The sequence below is a fragment of the Panthera uncia genome, chromosome C2 (genome assembly GCF_023721935.1).
Source record: "Panthera uncia isolate 11264 chromosome C2, Puncia_PCG_1.0, whole genome shotgun sequence".
Taxonomy (NCBI): domain Eukaryota; kingdom Metazoa; phylum Chordata; class Mammalia; order Carnivora; family Felidae; genus Panthera; species Panthera uncia.
The window spans coordinates 119,570,878-119,596,634 of NC_064810.1; the positions used below are offsets into that span (position 1 = coordinate 119,570,878).

General features: G+C 47.5%; 1 protein-coding gene across 5 annotated transcripts in view; it reads right to left on the reverse strand.

The window, feature by feature from the left end:
* PXYLP1 (2-phosphoxylose phosphatase 1) overlaps positions 1-25,757 on the reverse strand; it is a 70,633-nt gene that overhangs the window by 18,493 nt on the left and 26,383 nt on the right. For 4 of the 5 annotated variants that reach the window (XM_049629759.1, XM_049629760.1, XM_049629761.1 and 1 more), the window contains one exon: positions 16,021-16,152. In XM_049629759.1, coding sequence (XP_049485716.1) covers positions 16,021-16,099 — 79 coding nt within the window. In that variant the 5' untranslated portion in view covers positions 16,100-16,152. Of the gene's footprint in view, positions 1-16,020; positions 16,153-17,707; positions 18,225-25,757 lie in introns of those variants that run through there. The other variant, XM_049629762.1, reaches the window with a different exon arrangement.

A 25,757-nucleotide genomic window follows, 5' to 3' on the forward strand; every position in this document is an offset into this window, starting at 1 on the left:
TCATACATGGGTCCTGCAGTCTGTCCAGCTAGCATCCCCCTTTCTGTTGATGAACTGCTCCTTCCTCTCCTGGTTGTGGCTGAACTGTCAATCACAGTGTCTCTGACCCTTGGCTGGGGTGGACATGTGACTGAGTCAACGAGGACAGTGATGGGGCAATTCGTCTCCTTTTCCTTGGCAGAGATGCTGTGCAAACACTAGAAAAGGGTCTCTTTTGTATGATGATCTCTAAGAATGGAAACCTGGGCCTGCCCAACCACCTATCCATCCTCAGACAGCCTCTGCTTGCTGTAGAAGCTAATGATACTAAGTACAGACAAGCAGACCAACAAATGCAGAGACTGAGAGAGAGACAGAGAGAGAGGAGAGGGAGGAAGGGAGGGAGACCTGAGGATATCCATCCTTTGAGACCCTGGATGATGTGGATGAAGGCAGAACCTCTCTTAGAGGTCCCAGTTATATATACATCTTACATAACCCTTCTTGCTTAAGCTATTTTGAGTTGGGTTTTCGACACTTTCAATCAAATGAGTCCTGATTAACAGACTTTTATGAATTACTTATAAGCAGATTAAGTCCATCTTCTGGGACAATGGTCTCCAACCTTTCCGTGTATGGGGAACCTCTCTGCAGCATCACAGATTTTCTGGAACTCTCTATACAATGATAGTGGCATTTTTAGCATCCACCCACTGAGAAAATGCATAGAAATAGGTGTGCCCATGCACCATTTCTAAAAGGTTTATTAATCACCACCATAATATACATACATACATTTGAACAATAGCTAAAACAGGACCCAATCGCCAATCTAAATCCATTTAAATTCCCTAATTTACTCTAAAAATTCTTTTTCTTTTAAAATTTATTTATTTTTGAGACAGAGAGAGAGAGGGTGGGAGGGAGGGGGAGAAGAAGGGAGAGGGGGAGGGAGGGGGGCAGAGAGAGGAGGAGACACCGAATCCGAGGCAGGCTCCAGGCTTTGAGCTGTCAGCACAGAGCCTGATGTGGGGCTCAAACTCAAGAACTCATGAACTGCAAGATCATGACCTGAGCTGAAGTCGGATGCGGAAAGGACTGAGCCACCCAGGAGCCCCTACAAATTCTTCTAAATAAATACTTTAGACTTCCCTTTGGCAAACCGATGTTATAAACAAAAGGAAAGGAACATATATGCAACATGCCTAACAGACAAATTATTAATATCCAAAATGCATACGAGCTCCTGCAACCATAAAATCAGCAAGGGATATAAGCGGGCCAAGTACAGAAAAATAAATACCAATGGCAATAAGCATATGAAAAGATGTTCAACATTATTCATACTTAAATACAAAATAAAACAACAGGATGTGACACCCTGACAACAGACTAGAATATCACGTTTTAATAATCCTGTCAGTACCCGCACGGGTGTGAAGCTGCCTTCCACGTGCTGCAGGTGGCAGTGGAAACTGGAACCTTTGGAAGAATTTGGCAGCATTCACCAGAATGTTCTATGTGCTTTATCCCTGATCCCATTATTCTACAACTTGGAAGCTACTCAACAGAGGTATCAATTCGAATCACAAACAGGTATGGCCACGGAAGTTCACCACAGTGCTGTTTGTAATAACAAAAAAGGGAAATCAACTAAATATCCATCATGAACATAACAGAATGCTGCATCCATATTGGGGAATATTCTGCCATGACTAAACAGAATGGAAAAGAATCAAAGGTAAATGAAGCGAAGTGAATAAACCAAGTCACTAGATAAGAAAAAAAAAACCATAAATGTATGAATCTACAAGCATATTATGTAAGTGCATAAAAAATGTCTATAAGGACATCCTGACAACACAGCGGTTTTTTCTGGGGAACAGGGGTATGGGGTGTGAAGAAGTATTTTTACTTGTTTTTCCATAAATTTCCATATTGTTTTATGTATTTCACACACACATACTCACAGTAAGCATATGTTATACATATCCGATATGTATAGACATATATGTATCCTGCTATAATGTCTTGATACACTATTAGCAGAATAGTATCAGCATAGTTATTAGCGTATTTTCATTCATTACTTGTATTACTTGTACTAAAACAACAATAAAACAACAATCACAGAGCTACAGAGTTGGCTCTTCCCAATTCAAAATTAGCTCTTTGGTCCTACAGCAACGTTCTTCCCCGCACCTGGAAGGGGCCAGAACTGCTAACACACAGCTCGGGTGTCTGGAGGTAATTTACTCTGGGGGAATTTGTGCCAGAGCAAGCGAATGAGAAAAGTATATGTCTGAGGGCAGCATCTTAATGACCCAGCAATTCTGGCCGTGCAGCAGCCCTCAATCCTTAACTCTGATCTTTTACGGAACGGTGCCAGATTCTGGCTTCTTAACCCTGCCTGTGGGCACACTCCCTTGGAGTCTGGGTCAGAGACAGGTGAAGCTAAGGACACATGATGGTAGAAGTGACACAGAGACTGGGGGCCATTGGTCCCTGGGCATCCCAGGGTCCCCACAGTTTGCTACTTTATCTGTAAGCACATAGGGTAAGGCCTATGGGGGCTACCACTTGGGAACTGCTATATACTGAATGTCTGTGTCCCCTTAAAATTTGCATGTTGAAATCCTAACCCCCAGTGTGATGATATCTAGAGGTGAGGGCTTTGGGAGATGATTAGGTCAAATGGGATTAGCATCCTTATAAATGAGACCCCAAAGAGTAACCCCGACCCTGCCCCTCTACCGTATGAGATTGCAGAGAAAAGATGCCTTCTAAGAGGCGGGTCTTGACAGACGCTGAATCTGCTGGTGCTTTGGTCTTGGACTTCCCAGTCTCCAGAACTGAAAGTAATACATTTCTGTTGTTTAAAAGCTACCCCGTTTGTGGTATTTTTACTAAGCAGCCCATGGAATAAGAAGGAACCATAGTATCTGGGTTCAAATGACTCATTCATAACCCCGGGAAGCAGTGGTTTGAAAGACTGGGTAAAAATCACAGACCTTCCATCCAGAAAGACTGTATCTGCTGCTTCTTCCTCTGACATCTGGGCCTGTCAACCTCACTCACTAGCTTCTGATAGCACCCTGTGCTGTTTACACCTTCCTGAATCATCAGAATGCAGGGCCAGGCCACATGGGGCCCTTTGACGGGTCCTCCACACACTAGACGTGTTGGGGAGGTTCTGATGCACAGAAGCCTGGGGTGAGACATCTCCCCCAGATCCACCCTCCTGCATACTCACCCCTAACCTGGTTCTCACTGTCCTGAACTGCTCAGAGCTGTCCCCACTACCACAGGTGTTTCTCAACCACACTCCCCCCTTTACATCTAATTACCCTCATCTCACCACTGCCCCCCAAATCTGGCCAACTCCATAAGGATCCCAGGGTCACCCCTCCAGGAATCCCACCCTGACATCCCTCTTCCATGGGCCTACCTGGTTCTTGCTGCCATCTTGGCTCGCACCACAGTACCCATAAGCAGGGCTGTCCAGTTTGTCAACCTGCCACCCCAAACATCTTGAGGGTTAGAGCTATGTCTTTTTCCCGTTTATAATACTGCCCATCGGACCAGCACAGGGCAGGCCCTCCATAAATGGCTTGCTGAGCTGGAGGACTGCTCTGAGCCAGGGACTGTGCTCTCTGCTTTTGATGAAGTGTCTCACTGGGCAGAGAAAAGAGATATAAGGGCCCAGGGTCAGGATCAGATCATTACTTACCAGCACAGGCCTCTAGGCTGTAAGCCCCTGTCTGGCCTTGGGCCTCAGGCCGCTTCAGTTACTTTGACAACTTCAGTGATCCACAGGATCAGCAGGTAGTCTCACAGTCAGATGTCTGCTGCCAGCTCATTACCTGGGAGTCACTCTGACTTCCATACGGACAGGCTAGTGTCCTTCCTTGAGGGCACCAAGCCAATGCCCATGGTCTCTAGCTCATCTCCCCATATCAGGGCTCTGGCCCAGGGCAGAGAATAAAAATCTACCTGTACACTTGGCCTTTTCCCACAAGGTCTGGCCTTAACCCCCTGTATGCAAGCCCTTTACAGGTGCTTCAAATCTGACTTGACTGAGTACTGTGCCTCCCCTCCGCACCTGTGTTCCTGACCCAGATCACCTCCTGTCCCTCCCTTCTGTGGAGTGGCACCTCCCCCCATGCCAACCCTGTGGCCTGATGGGGGGCTGTCATGCTGCTCCTCCAGGGCTCCGCCCTTGCCAAGCTGACTGGGGTCCAGGGATAGGGACCTGAGTCTAGCCAACTTTGCCAATAAGGGCCCTGTCCAGGAAAGAAAGGCTTCCTCACATGAAAGGAGCAGTTTCACAAGGACTCAGGTGGCCTCCTGCCATCCCTACCCTAGGCCCTGGGCTATAAGATGTCCCCTACTGTCCCTGTGCTTGTGTCATTTATTTGTCAGCTCTTCCTTTCGTTACACGGGCACCTGGAAGGTCCAAGGCCCAGGTGTCACAGACCCAGAGGTGTCCGCGTGGACCGAAGCACAGCAGGGCTGAAGTGCTGGCTCACCTCTCCACCAGTGGCTCAGCTGCCTGAGTTACACCACGGACTGCAGCGGCAGAGAACCTCATCGGGCCAAAAGAGTGGCCCCTCCATCTCCTTTTTACCCTCCTAGCTCCAGGGCCTGCCTCACCATCAGCCCTGGGCTGGTCATCTCCCTGGGGGACTGCAGTCACCTCTTTTGTGGGGCTCCTCCTTTCCAGGGCCACTGAAGTCTGTCCTCAGTCACCCTTGCTGCCCATGGTTCTGACTGCAGACAGGTGGTACGGGACTGGGGGCCACTGAGTCACAAACCTGGGTTCAAGTCCCAATTTTGTTACTTCCTAGCCGCGTGACTTTGGGCAAACGTTCCTGCCTCACTATGTTTTATTCCCCTCACCTGTAAAATTAAGATAATGGCATCCCTACCACAGTGGTGGCACGGATGACCGAAGACCTCGCCTGTGGAACACCATATAGTGCCTGCAGTGTGGCAAGGGATAAGAAATGTTATTTGCATGTCTGGCCCCTTGAAATGATTATTCTGGCTACTTCCAGGCTCTTAAAAGGTGCTCTCTTTAACTCAGGATCTGGAAGCGATACAGACCCTCTGTGTCCACACCTTTCACAGAAGCACAATGAACCAGTCTCCCTTCTCCTCTCGACTACTCAATTTTAGGAGCTTTTCTGACTCCTTTAAATACATCCAGCATATCCAAGATGACACCTTTTTTTTTTTTTTAAAGTAAGCTCCATGCCCAAAGTGAGGCTCAAACTCATGACCCCAACATCATGAATCGCATGCTCTACCAACTGAGCCAGCCATATGCCCCCAAGGTGGTACCTTCTTACAAGCTAAAATACCCCTGGTCCTTGTACTCCCCAATCATCCAAAGGCTCTTGAATTCTCTCTCCTTCACTGGCCTGCCAGAAAATAATGATTTGCTCCACAGGCAATTTCCACAATTCCCTCAGTGCTCCCCAATCCACTAAATTGTCCTAAAGGCCCATTGTGCCTCTACCCAGCACTGAATATATAAATATCTATATGTAATTCTCAAATATAAGACAGAACCACAACCAAAGACCAGTTCGGTTATCTGCCTTTGGCCATTTACTTTTAAAGGCAGGAGTAGAAATCAAGCAAGGTGAAAATCAAGTCCACATTTACTTTGAGGGACTGGATTTTACATGGACAAGATTGATCAAATAGCTGAAATCTGTCCTTTCCGACCTATCCAGTTTGGGCTGCAATATAACCAACCTTTCCTGTTCTCCTCATTCTTAACCATTCTTCATTCCTCATTCTTGTTGTCTCATGGTGAACCACCGTTAGGTAGGAATCTAGTAAGTGCTTTTGTCCCAGTGATAAGCCTGGTCCCATTCAGGGAGCTGGTAAACCACAGCAGGTGTAGCTCATGGGGTTGGGACTCACATCAGATCAGGCTAGAGGTATTGTCATAGACTGTTCCCAAGCTCTTAATTCCTCCTTGCCTGACCTCCCTCTGACATGGGTAACTGAACCCTAAGTCCACGGACTGCCAGAGCACAACGACTGGGTTCCCCCTATGGCCCGAGCGTGAGCCCAGCTGTGGTCTCTCAGAGGGGCCAGGAAACCTCACTCTCCTCTGAGGCAACTGATAACTGGCTTGGCCCAAACAGAGTCCTTTGGATGAGATGACAGAAGCACAAAGGATGCCAAATCATGACAGAAACTAGAAATCGGAGAGTCATCCAAGGACAGGCTCCCAGAAAGAACCGTGAAAATAACTATTAGCCACTCTTAACCATCTCTCAGCCTGAATCCCCTCTGCCTCACCTTTGAGAATCTGATAAAAGCTACTGGTCCTCTACCCTGAGAAAGGACTGCATACACGAGCTTCTGAATCTGGCAGTTCACAGGGTTCAAAGGACCCTTGAAATGAGACAATGTGGACATCTGCAGACTCAGGCTAACAACCCTAGGTGCCTGGAAACAGGTATCTGAGTTCAACACCCTTGACAGGAGATTTTTCTTTTTTCAAAATGCAAAAGGAGCTGTACAACTCACATAAACATGTGTTCATCCTAAAATAGCCATTCAACACTAAGGTATAAACAGAAGTGAAAATCACCCGTAATCTTATCACCTAGAACAACCCACAGTCTACATTTTAGCACATATGTGTGGCTGGATGTCCTGCCAGAGGTTAAATCCATGCTTCTATCCCTGCTCTGGTGAGAGTCACTAAGGCCCAAGGACATTGTTTCCTCTTCCCCTCAAGAGGAACAAGTAAGTTTTCTGTCTCAAAGATCTACCTTTAGAGGGAAACTAAACCCCAATGAGGCCAACAAACCAGCTGCGCAGGAAGGCAGCTGGTTGTCTGTCTGTGGGAAGGGTCACTAGGAAGAGATGGCCAGGGGTGAGGGAGAGCTTTGGGGAAGCCCCCCTCACTGAGAGACAATGCTAAGGGAGGGACCTGTGCCCTCAGGTACCTGGAATGACCAGCCAGCCCTTCCTCTGCTGGATACCTGGGGCTGGGAAGAGGCAGAACTCTGGCTGGGTTCCAGATTCTCCAAGAGGCAGACCCCTGGGCAGTGGGGTCCAGCCCCTCAGATGATACAGGAAAGACAGGAAGGGAGGCGGCGGGGGGTGGGGTGCAAGACGTGATGCTGCAGCCCAAGCCAGACATATCAGAGAGGGGCCACACATCATGGCCGACTCCCTGTCCCTCCCACCCGGGGTGGGGGGCAACCTGGCTCTGCCAGGCGGGTGAGGCACTGTGTGTGGACAGTGAGACCGTCAGAGAGTTCTTCCTGGGTGCAGCCTGACTTCACCCTCATATGCCAGATTCAGATTCTGCTGTCAAGACTTCATTCCTGGTAGTTTCTTAAACCACCCAGCCTCCCCTTCCCCTGGGACAGAGCTGCCGTCAAGATCACAGGGCTCCACCTCTGATTATGACTTATCTCATGCCACTGTGGACTTTCTTGAGTTTTGGGGGTTTTTAATGTCATCAGCTTGGGGCAGGTGCCCTGTTGCCAAGGCAACAGGGAGCGGGGCCCAAGTTCATCAGTGCAGTTGGAGTAAACTCCACCTGGGCAAACTTGCACTGTGTCCTTGGCTCCCCTCCATCCAGCGGTTACTCCGATGTAAACACCCTGCAGCTTTCCTCTCCTATTTTGTTCCTCTCCTCACACAGTCCTGGCATATTCGGATATGCTCCGAAGTTCACTGGCTACTTTGGCTAACGTTTTCTAGTCTTACTGGCTAGCCCTGATAGTCTCCTCTTCTCTAAAATGAGATTCCCTTCCTTGTGGGTGAAAAAATTCTGTAGGTAAGTGTCAAAATTAAGTGTGCCAAATCCACTTTCGTCACATGTCTTATGCGATGAACATGTTCACGTGGTAGTTACACTGGAGGAGGGGTGAGAGTATCCCATAGCAGGCCCTTCCATGAGCTAAAAATAGACATATTTAATGTGTGGGGGGGGCATTTCCAGAGTGGGGGCGTTGTTTCTCTCTTTCTTTCCCCTTCCTCCCTCCCTTCCTCTTTCATTTCTTCCTCCCTTCCTTCTCTCCTTCCTTCCTAGTTTCTGATCTTAGAGAATTTCTCTTAAAAATAATTAGGCAAGAGGCACCTGGGCGGCTCAGTCAGTTAAGAGTCCGACTCAAATCATGATCTCGCGGTTCAGTTTGAGCCCCACGTAGGGCTCTGTGCTGAAAGCATGGAGCCTGCTTGGGATTCTCTCTCTCCCTCTCTGCCCCTCCCCTGCTTGCTCTCTCTCTCAAAATAAATAAGTAAACTTAAAAAAAATTTAAAAAAAGAATAATTAGGTGAGAGGATGGAAATGTGCATTCCAAGATGTTTATGAAAGCATTGCTTATAACAGACAAAGGGGGAAGGCAGCAGAAGTGTCCAATGGTAAATACTCCTGCAGCCATTACACCATGATTAGATATACACCCATCTGTAATCACTTGGAAGGTTGTCCATAATATATTAACTAAAAGTACATATGGTATTTTATATGGGAATACATGTGTGTGTCAATTCAACAGTATTGACAGGAAGGGAAATTCATTCTATGTGGTAGTTGGATATGAATCATTCAGAGAAAAAACAAAATTAAACCTCTCAGAAACCAAACAGAAAACAAGTCTCCAAGAAAAGGATTGAAATTTTAAAAATACTGCATGTAAAACTTTAGTGATAATGTTGAGATTGGGATATTAGGAATAGAACTTAGGATAAAAATGCAAACCCTCATATTTAACTCCTCATTCTTTTTGACTCCAACTCACCAAAATAAAATCCTAGGAGGAACCTTACTGTGGCTTTTAAAATAGAGTACATAGCACCTAAGGCCCTTGGCATCCTCAAATCTTTGTCATGAAAACACTAAAATCTTCATGAATCCCCAGTTCACACACACCACTGGGGCACACACTTTCCTCCATAAAATGGACTCAGGATGAAGGGTAGGGAACCACAAGGCCCCCAGTCGGCTGGCAGGGCCAGGCCTGCTCAGCAGCCAGGAGCTCACTCCCAGCTATTATTATCCAAATTTGTGCCTCAGCAAAATCCCTACCCCCATCTACCCCAGACCTTCAAGGGTGCGTGCAAAAAAGCGGGGAGCTGTGAATGTCAACAGTCAACTACAAAGAGCAGGCTGAGGCTGGGGTGTGAACAATCAAGGCGAATGTCACAATACCCAGGCACCTGTCGGGGGCTCCTCACTCTCCTCCTCAGAGGCAATTTTCTTTTAATTTACACACGGTTCAAGCAAACTTGGTTATTCCATTTCCCAGAGGACGATCGATCCAAAGTAGCGTATAAAAGGGGAGGGGGTGTGAGGACTGCAGGCTGTGGGAAAATGGTGGCCCTGCTGGAAGAGAGCTACCTGGGAAACTACTGAAGACACACGTACACACCACCACTCATACTACGCACACACAAATGACTCACACACTAAGCCGGTTCGGCTGGGGTGCCTACTGTGCGCACGCGCGCGCACACACACGTGATTAAGCTGAGGCTCCTCATCTGCCCACCTGTTTCCCTTGGCTTTGGAACCCCACCTCTCTGCTGCCGTTCTTTTTTTTGTTTTTAATTTTTTTTAATGTTTATTTATTTTTTTTGACAGAGAGAGAGAGAGAGAGAGAGAGAGAGAGAGAGAGAGAAAGCATGAGCAAACATGAGTGGGGGAGGGGCAGAGAGAGAGAGGGAGACACAGAATCTGAAACAGGCTCCAGGCTCTGAGCTATCAGCACAGAGCCTGACACGGGGCTCGAATTCAAAAACCGCGAGATTGTGACCCAAGCCGAAGTTGGATGCTCAACCGACTGAGCCACCCAAGCGCCCCATCTGCTGCCATTCTGTCTCCTTCATGGCTTCCCTTCCTCTGTCTGCCCAGATTTCATCTTTGCCCTGTCCTCTCTTTCCTCTACCTGTGTGATAGGGCACAAACTCCAAGGTGACAGGGCTTAGCAAGTGGAGACTGTGGAGAAAGGAAGAGCTTGCACACCCCCACGGGGAGCGGCCCCTACCTTGCTGCTTGCTCCAGCTACTCTCGTTGCAAGGGACCATGGGTCTCAGCTTGCTGGAAAGTGGTTTTTTTTTTTTTTTTAAAGAGGGGCTGGAAGTTTAGGTGAAACTGCCTAAGTTCTAAAACATTCATAAATAAAAGCAAACATGTGAAAACATTGGTTGGGCCAAAGAAAACTGTCAGTCTGGAGTGGCTTCTACATGCCCCCAGGAGACCTGGTCTCTCCAAGTCATGGCTTCAGGAACAGTGAACACAGAGTGCCCCAGCAGGGGGTCTGGACAGAGTCTCTCTTAGGCTCAGATCCTGAAATCCACTTTCCAGCAGTACGTAGTACCCAGTCAGCCTTTGGGGACCTCCAATGACCTCCATGCACCTCAGAGACACCCCCCAACTACCCGTCCTGCTCTGTGACCAGCTTGTCCACTTGTCTGGGCCTTATTCCGTCCCACGGAGCCATCAGCTCCACGTGGTTACCTCCCAGGCCATGTTGTGGGCAGGCCATGTCATGGGCCTTTGGCACACTTAACCCAGGGGGAGATGAGATGTTTACGTGAATGAACGCATGAATGGTTTAGTGAATAAGGCATTCACCGAACTACCCCAGGCAGACTCCCGTGTGTCCTGGTGGGGTCTTCCCTCTTCTCCCATTGCCGTGACCCACTCTACCAACCCATCACCTGCTGTTTTGGCTTTGCTTCTTCTTCCCTGGGCCAACACCTTCAGGGTGCCACCCTCAGACTTTTATGGAGGCGAAATGGCCTGAGTTGCCTCCCGGCTTCGTGCTTCCATCAGCCTCCAAACAGGGAGTGTCCAAAATTTGTGCTCACTAGACTCACCCAGGGAACTTGTCAAAAATGTAGATTTCTGGGTCCCATTCCTGTCAAAATTTGGAATTTTGTGCCCTTTTTTTTGTTTTTGGAATATGTACTCTTTACAAGTCCCCAGGTCCAGTCTGCTCAAGGTGCTCAGGAGACCACACTTGGCAAACACTATCCCAGACTGTGGTCCTTCCAAGACATAAATATGCTGGTGTGTTCCCTCCTTCAGTGGCTCCCCACAGCCTTCAGGACGTCACGTGGGGATGGAGGTGGCCCCAGCCTTTGTCCACGTTAATAGCTACACACAGGTGATTAAACTGGTCCTGCTCTCTCACTGCCTTTGCACACCATCTCCATCTGCAGGAATGCTCTTCTCACCTTCCTCCACGGCCAACGTCTACTCATCCCTCGAGGAGGTCACCTCTGCTGGGGAGTCTTCCCTGAACTCCCAGTCTAAATTAGCTTCTCGTCCTCTATCCTCCCATATCACTCTGCCATAAATGATCTCTAATCCATTTTATTTAACAAACATACTTACACCAATCACTATGCGCCAGCCACTGTTCTAGGTGTTTTATAAACATGACCTCACTTAATCCTTTACTAACCCTATGAAATAGGAACCATCGTTATCCCTATTCTACAGATGAGGAAACTGAGGTATGAAGAGGGTAAATGATATGGCTGAGATCACCTAGCTGGTAAGTGGCAGGACAGTGATTTGATCCAGGCAGTCTAACTCTTTAGCCATGTTCTTACCCCCTCTCACCTTACATGGTATCGCCTCTTACCTGTGTTAGCACAATGCAATCTGTATTCCAAGTGTCTGTCATGATTCTCTTCCAGTAGACAAATGGCTCCTGTGGCCTTTGAGGGATTAAGCTACCGGCCCAGGATCTAACCCGTGGTGGAAACTCAAGGACATTTGCTGAAGGACAAAGTTATACATACTCATGGCACTGGATCAACCAAAAAAGGTAAAATTCATGAAACTTCTAAGCTTTAAGAGACCTTAATCAGGCCCAATGACCTAATATTCTCCTCTTTGCAGAGCAATGCTCCAGAATTTGCACACTATGCATTCCACCTCTGTATGACACTGACCTTTTGGCTGTTCCACCTTCTGCCTAACTGGAATGTGTCCCCATGGTCACCTGGGCCAACAGAGAACAGGTGTGACTCCTGCAGAAAACGTTCTTCAGATATTGAAGACAGCCCTGGCTTTCATGACTGCAGGTAACTTTCCCTCTTCTGCCTGGGGATCTGAACCTCTAATCCGTCTTCGGAATTTCCTTCAGAATCTGCTCTGGTCAACTGGGGCTCTGCCCAGGAAAATTGCCCCCAGATATAGGTGCCATGTGCCCAGTGTAGACTGGTTGCTATCTCGGCCAAAGAAGTCTAATCAAAACCATATAAATGTAAGATATATTTCAAAAGCCTCCTCCCTGACAAGTGGTTGAAAGGTCACAAGGCTCGGCAGCCTGTGGGACACCAAGAGCCCTGGTTCCTGAAGATGGTATGTGGTAACAGGACTCCGTGCTATTGCTTAAAAGGTTTACACTGACTACGCTTCCCTAAGCCAAGGGTTTCCCTGCAAGGTGTCTGTTCTCACACCAGCATTGCAAAGCAGCAATTAATTCCATTTTACAGAAGAAACACAGGCTCTGAGAAGTCGAACTTGCCCAAGGGCACACGGCTGGTAGGTGTCAGAGCAGCATTCAAATCCAAGGCTGTCATTCCAGAGCCTGCGCACTCCTGTCACACTGCCATCTTGGGAATGCTGGGTGGAACATGGTGAAATGAGCATAAAATAAGAATTAAAGAAAGGCTGAGCCGAAGCAAGAAAATGGACGATTACAAAAGAGCACAAAGAGCAGAAACATAACTAATCTAACTAATCTAATCTAACATAACAAATGATTAGAAAATAACTAATCATTCACAAGTCTTCACGTCCTGGTCCTCTTGCCCAGTTGCACTAACGGAGTGCCTTAATTTGAGAAGTAATTTTTCCACTTGTAAACATTTTAACCAGAACTAAAGATAGGCATGCCTTACTTGTTCCCTTCTACAATTCAAACATCAGGAATTTCAGAATTTCCCTATTTCCAAATTCAAAAGCATCAAGGACTTGGAAATACAAAATGAATGATTTTCATTAGAGGCTGTTAGCATTAACGCCATTTAAAAGAAACATATTCTGAGAAACTATGAACTGTGTCTTAACCTTTTTTATATCCTTTCCATACCACCTCCACCCCGACACTGTAGAAAAATGCCCAACACACATAAGCACTTAATAAACATACCCGGGTTCACAGACCCACTTTCTGCACCAAGAGGAAGAAATGCTTATTTAAACAACATGATTTTTAAATTGTAACCCGGGTCATAACTTTCCCATATTCAAAACACCAGAAAAAGAAAACTATCAACAAGACAAAATACATGATCATTGCAGAAAGTAAATAAAACCATACTGTTCACTTAACGCATGAGAAAACCTACGTTATGTTTGACTGCCTCAAAAATATTACCTAAAATAGTTACGTGTGCTAATTTGGCATTCAAAAATTAGTCAAAAGAAATGATGAAAAAAAGTCCATATAATTTAGGGTAGGAATGAACACACAAGCGTTAGTCAAACATATACCTTCGTATTATCAATTAGTGCCATTCCTCACACCATAATAACCAGCAACCCGCGACGCAATTAAATAAAGCAATTAAACTCCATTTCCACAGAAATGGGTAAATTCCAAAGTTACAGTTTACCTAGAAGTAGAACAGCAGTAAGAACATCCATATCTTAATATCTTCCCGAACTCCGATGTAGCCAAGAATAAAGAGCTCAAACCCAGGCAGCCTAATTTACTCTGCAAAATTTTCCTTAAAAAAAAGTATGGCTGAAAATTGGCTCTCCTAAAACAGAAGGTACTTTCAGAAGAGTTATATAAGCAAAACACACTGGCCAATTCAGTGACGTGGAAACCACCTCATGCAAAAGAAACGCAGCGAACACAAGTAACCCACATTCATGTCTCGGGACCCGTCAGCTTCTCAGAATAAAACTCAAGGTTGATTGTACCCTCCTACCTCTCCAACCAAAGGAGGGAAAAATTTTTCATGACGAGTTATGAACAATTAAACTGCCGAGGGTCCTAGCACATGTCTTTTTAGAAAGGATTTGTATGTTATGGTTCATTAACCATCTGGACTATCTTTAAACTTCCTATGCCCACCCTCTCTTGACCTCATTTCCTATCCTGGAAGGATAAAAGGAGTATTTTTAATAGTCTTTAGTATTAGAGATAGCCTGTCACATGTACCGGACGTGTGCATGGAGTATGTCACATGGAGGTGTGTCAGGGAAACCTGCTCAAAGCCTCCTCACTTCAAACCACTTATTCCAAGTGCCAAGTCTGTCCCACGTTCCCCAGTGCACTCAGAACAACCCACTTGCTGAACCACCTGCTCTTCTTTCCATCATTCAAACGGCAACAGAAACGCCACCTCCTCACAGAGCCGTCCTAGGCAGTGATGGGTGCCAACCACTTGTCTCCCACCCATCAGGGTGAGCTGGTATAATGGAGGGAAGGCAGGTGACAGCAAAAATAAATAAATAAATAAAAAATAATAAAAAAAAAAATGCCAGTATCTTACATTGTCAGCTTCAAGTACACAGCACCAGAAGGAGAGGGAATTAGGATCAGCCTGTTTTTTGGAGCAGGTATAGCTCATTCATTCGTTTAATAAACAGTCATGAAACACCTACTGTGTCATTGGCAGTGCAATTCCTAGGGTATAGAGGGAAACAGGACATGGTTCCCTGCTCTCAGAGAACACAGAGTTTTATACATATATATTTTAAAGTTTATTTTTCAGAGAGAGAACACGCACAGGTTATGAACAAGCCAAAAAAAAAAAAAAAAAAAAACACACATGCACAAGCAGGGATGGGGTGGAGAGAAAGGGAGACAGAGAATTCCAAGCAGGCTCTGAGCTGTCAGTGCAGAGCCCAACTTGGGCCTCGAACTCACAAACCATGGGATCATGACCTGAGCCGAAACCAAGAGTCAGACACTTAACCAACTGAGCCACCCAGGTGCCCCTGAACAGACAGTCTTGTTGAAGGAAGAGACACAAGAACTGAGCATTAGAATACTACATGGTTAATGTAAGGAGGGGAACAGGTTTAGGGCATCCTGGATGTGCATCAAAGAAGCACCAGACCAAGTTAGGGGTGAGGGGGTTATGGAAGGTTCCTAGAGGAGAAAAGGACTGAATGAACCATGTGGAGAAAAGGATGGGAGGGAGGTGAGGAGGATGGCACTCCAGACAGAGGGGCTGATGGGATCTGGGCACAGAGAACAGAGTAAACATGTAGAGAATGCCAAGTAACTCAGCACTGCTACAGCACAGAGATCAAGGGCGGGGTGGGGGGGGGGGCGGGGGGGGCGCCGGGTGGAGGTGGAGCCTAGAGGGCAAAGAGCCTCCCAGACACCACTGGCCACAGCTGAGGGGTTCCAACCAAGGACGTGCCAGGGCTGGATCTCTGTTAGAGGATGGCCACTCTTGGGGAGCAGTGGGGTGCACAGATTTAGGGCCCAGCCTGAGCACAGGCTCCCCGTGAAGGACAAAGTGTTGGGCGGTGAGGTCTGTGGACTGACTTCATCGGCCCTGCTCTTCCTCACCACACACGACTTCCCATGCATGGTCCTTGCTGCCCCAGGAGACAGAGTTTGGTACCTAATTCCCCCACCCTCTCCAACAACGGCAGCCCCACAGTTCACCGAACATAAAACAGACACCCGAGGCTCAAAGAACCAACCAGCAGCCAAATATCCCTGCTCAAGCCGGGCCACTCAGTGTCTCTGCCTTGGGAATCCAAGGCAGAATAACTGGGCAATTTAGTTATCTGTGCAAAAGCCAAAGACGTATCATGAGGCCTAGTGAGCACTCTAGTTCCTTATGGCCGAAAAAGACACTCAGGACAATGCTCTGCAGTTTGGGATTTGTACTCACAACCATTCACCATCAGTACCAACAATAAAAAGACTCAGTTGTTTTAAACTCCATTGTTCATTTGAAAAACAAAGGCTTTGGGGCCTACTTGTTTGCTCCCCACAAGGGCCCTCTATTTCAGAATGAAGCCCCCTCCCCTACCACGACCCAGTGACACCAGGCGATACTCACAAAACTGCAGGCTGAGGCTCACAAAGGCCAGCAGGGCAGCCAGGGCCAGCAGCAGCAAGAAGCGATTGCGGAAAAGCATTATTATTCGTTCTGTTTTCCTTTCATGGTTTCACCTCCAATCGGGAACACATCCTGTGAATAAAACAGAGGCAATAAACATGTGTTCTGAGGTGGAAAACCAAGTTTGTCAACTGAAAATAATCCAATTAGCCCAGTCCTCCAGCAGGGAAGTGGGAATCCTAGTCAGAGAACAATAGCCCACTGTTGATTACGTCTTTGCCCCCAAGTAAGAGCAGCCGAGAATGCTCCCTTCACATTAAGAGGAGGAAACCAATTCGTGAACGCTTCATTGATCTGACATCAAAAGAAAATGAGATACTTTCCAGCATGACCTTTCCAAAGAAAAAGGTAAGGAAATTTATCGAGCACTTACAGTGTGCCAGACAGACAAGTGTTTACTGACCAGCACGTACTCACCCAATGCTGACAACCAACTTGTACATCTTCAACCTTTTTTGGTGAATATTGGGCTAATATGATTCTGGTCTTTTTAAAATTGTAATCCTTAACCTGAATGCCAGTCACTGTCACACGTCCCGCAGTAATGCCTTTGGGGATGGCTGGAGTGTGCCAGAGGACTCGTCCCTACACTCATAGCTCCATCTGCTAATCAAAGGCCTCTTCGCATCTGGACCGGTGACCCTATTTCAGCGACGTCCACTGGTCTTCCCAAAGCCCCATTCCACCCATTCTTATTTCCTCTAACCACGTCACAGCAGTGCAAAAGGACGTTAAAAAAATGGTGAATGATGGGCACTGGTGAGAAAAGTGAATGCTGGCTCTAGGTGGTAACCCATCAGTCTTAGACATTCAGTTTATCTCCTGATTCTCTCTGGGGTTCCAGATAGAACTTGAAAACCACACTCTCCTCAGAAAAGATTCAGCGTGGTACAGTAAGAGGACAACAAAAATTTCAAACCTTCTCTTAGTGGCGGCATCTTTTCCTCTTTCGGATACAATCTCCTTCAGAGCCCCAAGAGACGCAACCAGACAAAACTCATTTACTGATGTGGGGAGGGTTGCATACCTTTGCGAATAACACAAACTAAAAGCTATTGAATTGTGCACTCTGGGTGAACTGGATGGTATGTGAATTTTATCTCATCTCACCTATTTTTTTAAAAAAGTGTATTGGTAGGGAATGAAGTATGATCCAGAGCGCTGGAGTCCCTTATCTCCCAGCCCCTAACCCCAGCAAGGCCCTGCAGGGGATTTTGGGAACCACTCCTTTAAAGAGATTTGTCAGACTTTCTACAAAAAGAGAACATTTGCTAAAAGACTAACAAAAATACACTTGCACCTCACAAGTGAGCCTGTACTTTGACAACCAGCATCTCTGTTAACAAACAGGTCCCAACCTTAGACCTTCAAATAAGCACTGCTTCTGTCCCTTTAGTCACCACCCCTAACCAAGGGCCAGTGCCTAGCGTCCCAAAATGACCTGCAACGCCTCCTGGGGACACCCCCTCCCTGCCTTGGAGGGGACTCATTAGACTCACAAGTTTAGCATCATGGCTAAAACAGCATACTACCCTGGCTGATCCCACCCCAGGGATCAAATTAATGTATTTGGGACCCCAAATAAATGTTCTCTGTTTCCAAAATTCAAACTCCTCATAAACTCTACCTGAGAGGGTCTGAAAAGACAGGCGTGGATCTGAAAGCAGCTCAGCAGAATCTGTGCTTGGTGAGAGGCAATGACTTCTGCACTGAACCCCCAAGGAGGGTGAGGTCACAGTAGGAGACAGAACCTGGGTCCATTGGACTATAGCACTACAGGTATTCCTTTCTGTGGCAACAAGGAGGGTGAACCCTTGATGCTGATAAACCCCAATCCCAGAAACAAAGTGTTAAGCCTGGGTGGCTCTGGGCCACCTTGACCTCGGGGGGTGTCTTTGGTAATGCTCAGCTGATTGTTCAACAGTAAACCTCCCCATAGGAAAACAACCTAAGGAAAATCAGAGTCAAGGTTTCTACCCTCCATCCTAGATAGCCTCTACTGCCTGGCCCAGCTCCCCAGGGGATGAGCATGGAAGGTGACAACATTCACCTACAAACAGTGGCCACAGTGTTTTCAAAACATACCCCACGTGGGCAGAATAACAATGCTCCCTCAGCCACCCTTGCAACCTAGGTATGAGCCCCTTGGCAGCCTTCTAACTTTGCTCTGCTTCCCCAGAGACCAGGAACTTCTTTAAAAAAAAAATTATTTTTAAAAGAGAGAGCATGTGAGGGGGCAGGGGCAGAGAGAGAGGTGGACAGAGGATCTGAAGCAGGCTCTGCACTGGCAGCAGTGAGCCCGACATGGGGCTCGAACTCACAAACCTTGAGATCATGACCTGAGCCGAAGTCAGATGCTTAACGGACTGAGCCATCCAGGCGCCCTGGAACGAGGAACTTCTAACTGTTCACAACCATCATTCCCTAGGTTTCCATTCACAGAGCACAATGTGAACCAGCCACCATGTGGGGCCCTTGACATGACCTCCTTTACTCTCTGCAGGGCAGATGTGTGTGCTTCTAATACGCAGGCAGAAAACCAAATCAACAGCACACGTTATTAAATCATGGCGACAAGATACAAACAAGATCTCTGTGCCTCTACAGTTTGTTTTTACTTGTTGTAGTGTCTCCCAATAGGTCTGCACACTGATTCTAGCTGCAAGCTGTGGATCAACACAGAACAAGTTGACTCTTGGCATGTGCTGGCTTCTTAGATACTCGAAAACAGCTGGCAGCTCCTTGTTAAACAGCCTGTGGGTTTCAAAGCCCTCTCCTTACCTCAGTCATTCCTGATTCAATTTATTCCATTTTATCAATGACCTTCTTATAAGGTGATCCTTCTGATTGGGGAAGGTGAGTGGGGTGTGTGGGTGGAGATTAGACCACAAAATGAGGAGGAAGTTCGGAGCAAATGTCTTCTGTGGGGTATCTCTGTACCCCTGACAATAAATACGCTGGAGCTTTTCTTTATGCCCTCCTCCCCCTTCTGTTACCATGACACCTTCTGAGGCCACCATCTTTTCCTTTACATGAACATCTTCCAGTGTTCCTGCCTGGGAGATGGCCTTTGGGGTGTTTCTGAGCTCTACTGTTAAGAGGGCTCTACGGTCCTTGCTGCCTAAAAATGTTCTTTATATCTTCTTAAGTTTGTTTGTTTGTTGGGGGGGGGGCGGTGCAGAGAGAGAGAGAGAGAGAGAGAGAGAGAGAGAGAGAACCCCAAGCAGGCTCTGTGCTATCAGTGCAGAGCCTGATGCAGGGCGTGAACCCATGAACTGTGAGATCATAACCTGAGCTGAAATCAAGAGTCAGATGCCCAACCGACTGAGCCACTGAGGTCCCCCTAAAGATGTTCTTTCTTGTGCACCCCACCAGCAGCATGGTGCTGAAAGACAGGCACAGCCCTGGGGAGTCAGACACACCTGGGCCAGAACACTCATCTTAGTGACATAGGCCAGTTCTTTAACCTCTCTAGGACTCAGTTTCCTCATCTGTGACTCAGGACTAATTCCCTCAGGAAAGACTACGCACAATCCCCGGTATGTGACAGACATTCAAAGGACAATGGTTGTTATTAGCATTACTATCTCATCTTTCTCTCAGTTCACTTTGCCACTTCTTCCCTCCTCCTAGGTAACAGGAATAGTTCCCTCACCTGTTTCGTTGGTTCCTCCACGTACGCGAGTACTCCGAGTACTCAACATTCACCCGTTCCCGTCCACATCCCTCCTTCTGTAGCTCCTGCTCAAATGCTGACTTCGGCCTCTCTCTCACTCTGAGCCTGGGAAACAACCTTGCTGCTCTGGGAAATCACCCACCTCTGACTTCTGAGCCTGGGGGTACGTCTTGCTTCAGTACCTCAGAGACCAGACCTGCCACTTGGTTGCTCTGCATTTGGGTATGGGAGGCGAGGGTCTTTCTTCTTGTGCTGGGCCAGGTCTGGCCCTTCAACTACTTGCTGCTTCCAGCCTCTCAGCGGATTTTCCACCACACTTTCTGGCAGGTGAGGCCACCAGTACTCCACCTACGGTTTTACCTGACACTGCCTTTTTTACATGAGGATGAACCACGATACTGTTCAGAGCTGTCTTCTGGTGGGTATTAGGTGGAAACAACCACTACCAAAGGAGTTAAATCTCAGGCTTAGAGCATGGTGGATCTGTAGTAGTGATAGTCCCCAATTTGTTCACGCTTTTCTGTATCCATGGCCTGTGTCGTTTCCTCCCACATGGACTCTAGGCTTGGACAAGGTATTTACTTCAGCCAGTGGAGACAACAGTAACAGCTATAAGAAGAGGCTTGAGAAGTACTTATGCACTGGGGCCTGTCCTCCTTTGCTGCTCCTGGAACACTGTGGCCACCATGGAAAGACACCCGGCTACCAGCTGTCTTCCTGGAGGCCGTGAGAGACCACATGGAACCAAAGCAAGGGGTCCCCGCTGAGGTTCTCTTCAAACAACCAGCCTGCCCATCACCACACATGTGAGCAAGGCCAGCCTGGCCATGCCACCAGCAGATGGATACGAAGAAAGTCAGCACAGACTAAAGACTGCATGGCCAACCCACAGATCAAAAGCAAATTTAATGGTTGCTGTTTTAAGCCACTCCGTTTTGGGACTTGATACAAAACGAAAGCTAATTGATACGACAAAGAAGAAATGCCTTGCGTCTTTCCTAGGGATTTCTAAGCCAGGCTCTAGAGCTCCATATCGTCATCTGCAGGAAGCACACGCAAAGCTCCACTTGCCTACATTCCTCAATATGCTGCGTGCTTTTTCAGAAAGGTCTATATTTAGTTCCAGATTTAAAATACTGAGGATGTGTCGCGTTAACCAGATGGCAGGGATTGTGTAACTGCCTGACTGCTTCTAGTTTTTAGGCTACTGACATTCTCTACATATCTGTAGCTTTTCCATTTGATGACACGGGCCTCAATCTGGGAATACCCTCGCTTTCCCCCCGAATGCTCTCAGGATTTCTGCACCCTCCCTCTCTGACTCTCCTATGGCACCACCACCAAATGCAAATGCCAGGGATGTGGTCAGAGTCTCATTACTTCCACTTGTGCTGGGGACAGGCCTGGTGTGATCACCGCCCCGGGGGGTTGTGCACACAGCCTGGAGGGAAGGGGTGGCAACATCCAGCCCCAGGAAGAACACATGCCTTCTTCTGGGGCTTATTTTCCTAGAAAACTTGGAGAGGAAGGTCATGCTTTGTTCTCAATTTTTATTAGGTTTTTTAAAATATTTATTTTTGAGAGAGAGAGAGAGAGAGAGAGAGAGAGCAAGCAGAGGAGGGGCAGAGAGAGAGGGAGACCCAGAATCCGAAATGAGCTCCAGGCCCTGAGCTGTCAGCACAGAGCCCCACGTGGGTAGAAGACCATGACCTGAGCCGATGTTGGGACGCTTAACTAAGTCGCCCAGGCACCCCTTTCTTCATTTTTTAAAATGGTTACAGAAACATGGTATCTAAAATTCACATGGATTTGAAGACAAATGTGTTTGCAGCTAGAGCTAGGACCCCAATGTGTGTGTGTGTGTGTGTGTGTGTGTGTGTGTGTGTGTGGGTGGGTGTGGGTGTACCCATGTGCAGGTGCCATGTGGGCCCCCGAGCGCATGGTTCAGAGAAAAGTTGCCTTCAGGGAGGACACTTCCTCAGTTGAGAGGAGTCATGATGGAGAGGCAAAAAGGAGGCTCCAATGACCTGCAGATCTGGGTCAATTCCCTCCTCTGCCGCTTACCTTCTGTGTGTCTCTTTGACAACTAACTTTGTTTCTCCGAGTCGAGGATCCCGATGTTAATAAGATTGGGAATAAGGGTAAGAGCGGGAAGGCAGTGAGGAGCAAACATACACACAGCAGCAGCAGTAGGCACATGCTGTGTTTGACTGCCCAGCTTTGGAGGAATCCTTGCATCATTATCTAAACACAAAGACTTGCCTTTTCCCCTGACCTGCTGTTTCTGCCCCGTGCTGTGGTTCCTCTTCCAAATCCTGGCCACTGGCCACTGGCCACTTCCCTACTCACCAGCCCCAGCCATCAGAGCAGTCGGCCACGTCTGCAGCCCCGTTCCTGACTCCTCCACCATGACAAGCCTTCCCTCAAGCTGACTCATCTGTGGTGTCCCCCCGCCCCCCACCACAGGTTTTCCAGCCTGGAACATCTATGTCAGCTTCTGTTGGGCCCCATCCTAAGAAGATGAAGATTACCAGCCAATGGGCTCTGTCTCTGTGGCCTGAGCTCTGGCCCATTCTCCAGAGAACCCATTCTCTTTTCTATCTGCAGGGAGGAGGCTCACACAGCCGCTCAGGGAGTCACACAATCCGTGGTTCCCTCCAGGCATGTTCCTGCGTATTCCTTCCGTGGGGGCTGTGTGCACGCACACTCCTGGGGTATACTGTGGCTCCCCCAGACACTCCATCAGACTTGTCCAAGTCATGCCAAGTGAAAGCCAGGTCTCTGGGTCCATGGCAGAAACCTCACAGCCTGCTCACTCACAGCCCAGAAAATAAAGTGCATGGGAAGATTCACTTCTACAGCAGCAGGATGAGATGCTGGCTCATGACCTACTTCAGCACGGCATCCACATCTCCTTGTCCTCAGACATCCTCAAGTCCCACCCCCTACCTTCCAAGGAAAAGACACTCTAGACTCAATATGGCATGGTGACCAAATCCAACTCCTATAAATACTTCTGTAGAAACAACTGTTTTATGTTTCATATAAGTTACATAGTCATCAGCTGTCTACTGGGCACAGCCTTATTCCCTGCGCTAAAACCACATGGTAAAAATATCTTAAATCCAGAAACAGAATTATTACTCTGAATTCCTGATGAAACAGCAAAAAATAAAGCAAACAGAAAACCCAGCCAACTTTAATTTAACTTTACAACAGATTTGAATGGTGAAAGAAAATATTTTAGAATATAATTTTGAAAAAAGGACTAGTCAATAGGCACTTCCCATTATATTGTGGTAAATACTGTTTCTGAATTTAAAAGTAAAAAGGAACATGTCAAAGGCGTTTTTACAAACTACCATTCTACCACCAGAGATTTCCAAAAACCCAAACCCTGGCCTGATTTTCTACCTCGTAAGAGTGAGAAATGCCACATCTAGTGACTCTGGTCTCAGGGTTCCCTTCAAAGTGTACAGAATTCAGGGTTTTAAACATGACCACAACTGCTTGAAAGAAAAATGTGTATTCAATTATCTCTTATTTGCGTAGTTAAAATACCACTACCAGGAATAGAAAGATGTTATTAAAGAAAATGCTTTAGATGTATTCTATACTTTGTTTTTTTGGTCTTAATCACTTTGGCCCAAGTAAATATGGTATTATAATTAAAAAAAAAATCAAACCCCAAGGCTATAATTGTGAACTAAATATGAACCAAGCAAAGGTAAAAGCTACATCTTAATAGTCCTCTCTACCCCATGTCACCTCAAAGTAGAGTTTCATTGCAAAATCAAAGATGCTTGACTAAGAATAAACCAACCTTAAAGTCTCATAAATAACAGACAGATTTCAGAAACTCCTGGAAACCCCAGGCAGCAGGACAGGCACCAAGGAAGCTGTGGGCTCCTAGCAGCTATTCACATTCTGTTATTCAAATTCCAGCATCCAGAATGCATGCTCAGTTCTAGGGGCTGAAGCCAATTCATTCACCCAATTAGTCGACTCAAAACAACATTATTTCTCAAGAGCCAATATGTGTCAGGCATCATCCACAGTGCTGTGGACACAGGACACAGGATACAGGACACAGTACTGTCATCCTGAAGCTCACAGCTAAAAGGTCCAGAAGTATATATGGAAAAATGATACAAGACCTAGGAACTGCTTTAAAATATTCAGGGTGGGAGCAGGTTGAGGAGGACTTAATAAATCAAGATTGGCAACATGCTGACAACTCTTGGAGCTGGGTAAGGGATTCTTGAGGATGTACTATATGATCCTCTCTGCTTTTGTGTATGTTTGAAATTAAAAGTTAAAAAAAAAAAAAGAAAGGAAGGAAGCTCACAGACTGGTCAGTGGACCAATGAGTAAAAAGACCATTACACCATATGAAACCGGTGCCATCAGGGGGAAGTGGGAGTGGAGAGAGGAGGAGAACCACGTAGACCTAAAGGGAGCGGATAGGATTTCTGGAAGAGGCTCAGCCAGAGCTCAGTCTTTTTTTTTATTTTCTTAAAATGTTTATTCTTGAGAGAGAGAGAGAGAGAGAGAGAGAGAGAGAGGGAGGGAGAGAAAGGGGGAGAGAGAGAGAGCGTGCATGCACGGGGCGGGGGGGGGGGGGGTGGGGTGAGCAGAGAGAGAGGGAGACACAGAATCTGAAGCAGGTTCCAGGCTCTGAGCTGTCAGCACAGAGCCGAACGTGGGGCCCGAACTCACGAACCATGAGATCATGACCTAAGCTGAAGTCGGATGCTGAACTGACTGAGCCACCCAGGCGCCCCTAGGGCTCAGTCTTGAAAAACAGATTGGAGCTGGTGTGTTTATAATTGCATTTGAGGAAACAGAATGAACCAAAGAAAAAGCACTAAGTAAAACTGTACTGGCTGCTGGGGGGCAACGGGAAGGTTTGCACTGTTTGTACTGAGTGTCAAGAGCCAGAGAAGGGAGGTGGGTTAGTCCAGGCACCACCCAACAGCTGCACCTTGAGTGAGGCTGCTATGCCCAAGGAAATCTGGCTGCCCAGAGGCCCCATGGGGCCGGGCCAGGGAGTCCTCACCTCTGGCTGGCACCCACAGGCAGGTGGGCTGCAAGGGTCTCACTCCCCCTACCCAGACCAGCCTATCTGATGACCCCAAGGAGTCCCACCACCAAGACAATACATGCACTGATGCCCACTCCCTCTCTGGAACTCCCTCTGGGCACAAAGCCACTAATTTCCAGGCCGGAGCAGGAGGAGCATGATCCCAGAATCCACGCCACTAATCAGTGCCAGCTTAAAGGACAGGCCAATTTCACGGACCGCTCTCACTTTCTAGGGCCAGGTTCTGTGCCTTCCTGGCACCGGCCGCCTTTGGGAATACAGGACAGGAGCAGGCCACAGGCTCAGCTCGACTCACAGGGGCAAACACCTTAAAGGATGCCTGTTAGGCAAGTGGTGTGCCTCATCCTGCACTCTGACCCAAAGCTGACCCTCCTGGGGATCATCTCTTACCAGGTACTCTCCTCCTAAAGAACAGCCTGTCTTTTACCCTGGGGTAGTGAGAGATCATGCCCAGATGTGATGCACGTGGCAACAGCCATCCCCTGGCTATGGGGTAACGGTGGGGACGCCAATCAATGCTGCAGATCAATCCCAAGCCTGGCCCTGATGAAGGGTAGCATCAGGCCCAAGCCTCTTTAACCCTACTTGCAGGGTTCACTATGATCTGGTCACACCCCACAAATCCCACCTCATGTCCCAGCCCTTCCCACAACATGTAGTTAAGCATGGGGGCTCAGGGATCGGTTGGCTAGGTCTAGAGCCTTTCTCACACCCTTACCGAGCCACAGTTTCCCCATCTATGAAATGGAAACAACCATAGGCTCCAGCTCACAGGTTGTGTCAGGGCTAACGAGGTTAACAGGTGTAAGGGACCCAGCACAGTACCTGGCTCCTGATAAGTGCTCAATAAGTTAGCAGTGACTTCTTGTATGGTTTTAATACCTGCCACCCACATAT